This window comes from Pleuronectes platessa, chromosome 21 (assembly GCF_947347685.1).
Source record: "Pleuronectes platessa chromosome 21, fPlePla1.1, whole genome shotgun sequence".
In the NCBI taxonomy this organism is placed as follows: Eukaryota; Metazoa; Chordata; class Actinopteri; order Pleuronectiformes; family Pleuronectidae; genus Pleuronectes; species Pleuronectes platessa.
This window is the reverse complement of record NC_070646.1, coordinates 1,922,804-1,925,444: the sequence shown is the minus strand read 5'-3', so window position 1 is coordinate 1,925,444 and position 2,641 is coordinate 1,922,804. Positions and strand designations below refer to the sequence as shown.

Here is a 2,641-nt window from a genome sequence, read left to right as displayed (position 1 = left end):
GGAAAAAGAGGAAGAGCAAGAAGACACAATAAACAGACGTATAATTGGATCTCAGACTTATATTTGATACGATTATTCAAGTAAGTGTTAGAACAGATTTATCAGGTATATAAAGGTATGTGTTGGAAAATGGGATTCCTCAGGGCAGTGTCATTAGTCCAATATTGTTTTCCCTTATGATGAATGATGTGTTCTCTTAAGTTCAGGGAGATATGTGGTTTGGGCTGTTGTTACACACATGTAGTCTGAGGGAGATGAACAAAGGACACTGAAGTTAAAGCCATTTCGTGTGTGTCACAGCGACTCGTTTGAATTTGACGCCAAACCAGAGTTTTGATAAGACTCCATCATCAATATCTTGAGAACCATCTAACAGAGTTTGGTCAATGATATAAAAATAATAAATAAAATAAAACCTCTGTCTCTTGACGTTAGGAAACAAACATGGACTCCGAGTACATCCGGAAACATCTTGGAAAGTGTCTGGCAGAGGGACTGGCTGAGGTGGCCGAGCAGCGCCCCTTCAACCCCGTCCTGTGCCTTGCTCACTGGCTCCTCAAACACAACACAAATGTCCAGGAGGAAAAGGGGGTAAGTTGCTGGTTCGGCCTCTTGACACCAGGGGGCAGCATTAAACAACATAGTGACAACTCCAGGAGGAAACATTCATTAGTTCACTTTCTCAACAACCAAGAGACCAAACTACAACTCTGACAAAACTAGTAGTTCAGTAGTAGTAGTGGTGAGGAGATAATGATTTTCATTTTTGGGGTGAACTATCCCTTTAATCTAAAAAGACAGTAGATTTAATGATGCATGCTTTAATCAGCAGCAGGTTTGATTCCTGCAGTGCAGAAGTATTGATCCTGAGAAACACTGCTCCTGCTTCTTAAAGCTCTAGAAATGAAGCTGGTTCCACTCATACGTCTACTGGCACTTCCACAGACTCAGCCCCTGATCTTCAAACAGGGTTGAGGAGCTGTAGTAAAGGATGACACAGTATTAGACGGTCTAAGCTCCTCAGGCTGAGCACGGCAAAGCCATTTAACCTGGTGGCACTAGGTAGTAAAAAGCCCTCCACCTTTAGCTTTGATTGAGAAACTGTGAGACTAACGCTGCTTGTCTGGAGATCCACAGCTGCCTCATAAGAAGTATTAAAAGAAAGGATGATAACGCCCCTTACGACTATTCTACAGTTGTCCAGAAGTGTAAGTGTCTCCTTTCTTGACGTTGAACCACTTTTCTTTTCTTTTTTATTTGCAGAAAAAGGCCCAATTAGCTCTGCTGGAGAAGGAGCAGGCAAAAGCCAGAGAGGAGGAGCTGAAGGCCAGCGAGGCCCTGGAGGAGGCCAAAAAAGTAGGTTAAGAAAAACCCCTCAGATGTTTTTAACGGAACCAAACAGTCCCCTTAAATTGAATCAAGTCGCATCAAATTGTAAATACTTATCTTCCAATTACTCTTGGATATCAGTTCCCTAAATATGTCAGATTTCTTCATCAGGATTAATGATTTATTCCCAGGGAAGTTAGAGAAAATGTCAAAATTCCAGAACGATTGGATAATAGAGGAAGGTTCAGAAAAGCAAGTGACACTTTCAGTATCAACACTTCCACAGATCTCTGAAAAGGAGCCAGACGACAAACCGAACACTCCTCCTCCTGAAAAGACGCTGGGGGAAGATGAACAGAAAACTGAAGCTCAGAAAAATGACCCTTTAAAGGAGGTGATTTAAATAAAGTCGATCTCATAGCTGTGTGCTTCTGGTGGTGGTTCCTTTCCTGATCATTTGTAGTCTCCTTGTAAATCTGGTCTCTTTCCTGTGACCTTTGGTTTGGATTTCGTGGTCTTTGCTGATGTGCTTGTGGTGGAGCATGGGTGTTGCCTTCATTCTGATACGTCTGTGCATGACTCGCCTTGCATGGTGTGGAAACAGCCGTCAAATGATGGACGTCAAGTGCTCTAAGGAGGTGGTGTGTCTGCCAGGTTACAGATACTGTAACTGAGAGACAAGCTGTGGAGGAGGCGAGCTCTGTTCTCACTGAGACCCTCACTGAGACCCTCACTGAGACCCTGAGCACTGACCTCGGGGGGGAGGCCACAGAGACACCAGTCGACAGAAGCAAAGTGGAGTCGAGGAGCGATCAAGCAGAAGAGGAAGCAAAAGAGGAGCCACGTGATAATGATGAAGAGGAGAAAGCTGAGGAGACGAGCACCAATCAGGCAGAGGAGGAACACAAAGAGGAGGTGATGAGACTCTACGGTCAAATTACATCCAAACTATTTCTGTCTGTTTATCTGGATGGTTTGTATCACATGAAAAGATGATTAGATGTTAAACTCAGGAGAAAAATGTGATATTTACTGTGATGTTAAAGTTTGATCATTTTAATTCATACAGTCTGCTTTGATGGGTGTGTCTCTCTTAGTTGTCCAATCAGCATCGATATGTTTTTAAACTCTGACCCATTAAAGAGGCAGTGACACAAGGGGCTCCCTTTACCACAGACTTTCACTTAGCACAACTTTAACCTAGAGGACAGAAACACTGAAAAATGAATCACGTCTCCTTTAAAATAACCATTTAAAACTTCTATCGCACGTGATTCTGTCTCACAGCTACCCCTACAGGCGGATGATGAAC

The 2,641-nt window shown here is 43.2% G+C and overlaps 1 protein-coding gene across 1 annotated transcript; it reads left to right on the top strand.

The window, feature by feature from the left end:
- The first annotated feature begins 444 nt into the window (after window positions 1-444).
- LOC128427232 (DPY30 domain-containing protein 1) lies at window positions 445-2,325 on the top strand. The gene is made up of 3 exons (XM_053414328.1): window positions 445-591; window positions 1,264-1,356; window positions 1,984-2,325. The coding sequence occupies exons 1-3, from the start codon at window positions 445-447 to the stop codon at window positions 2,323-2,325; spliced, it is 582 nt and encodes a 193-aa protein (XP_053270303.1).
- Window positions 2,326-2,641: the final 316 nt, after the last annotated feature.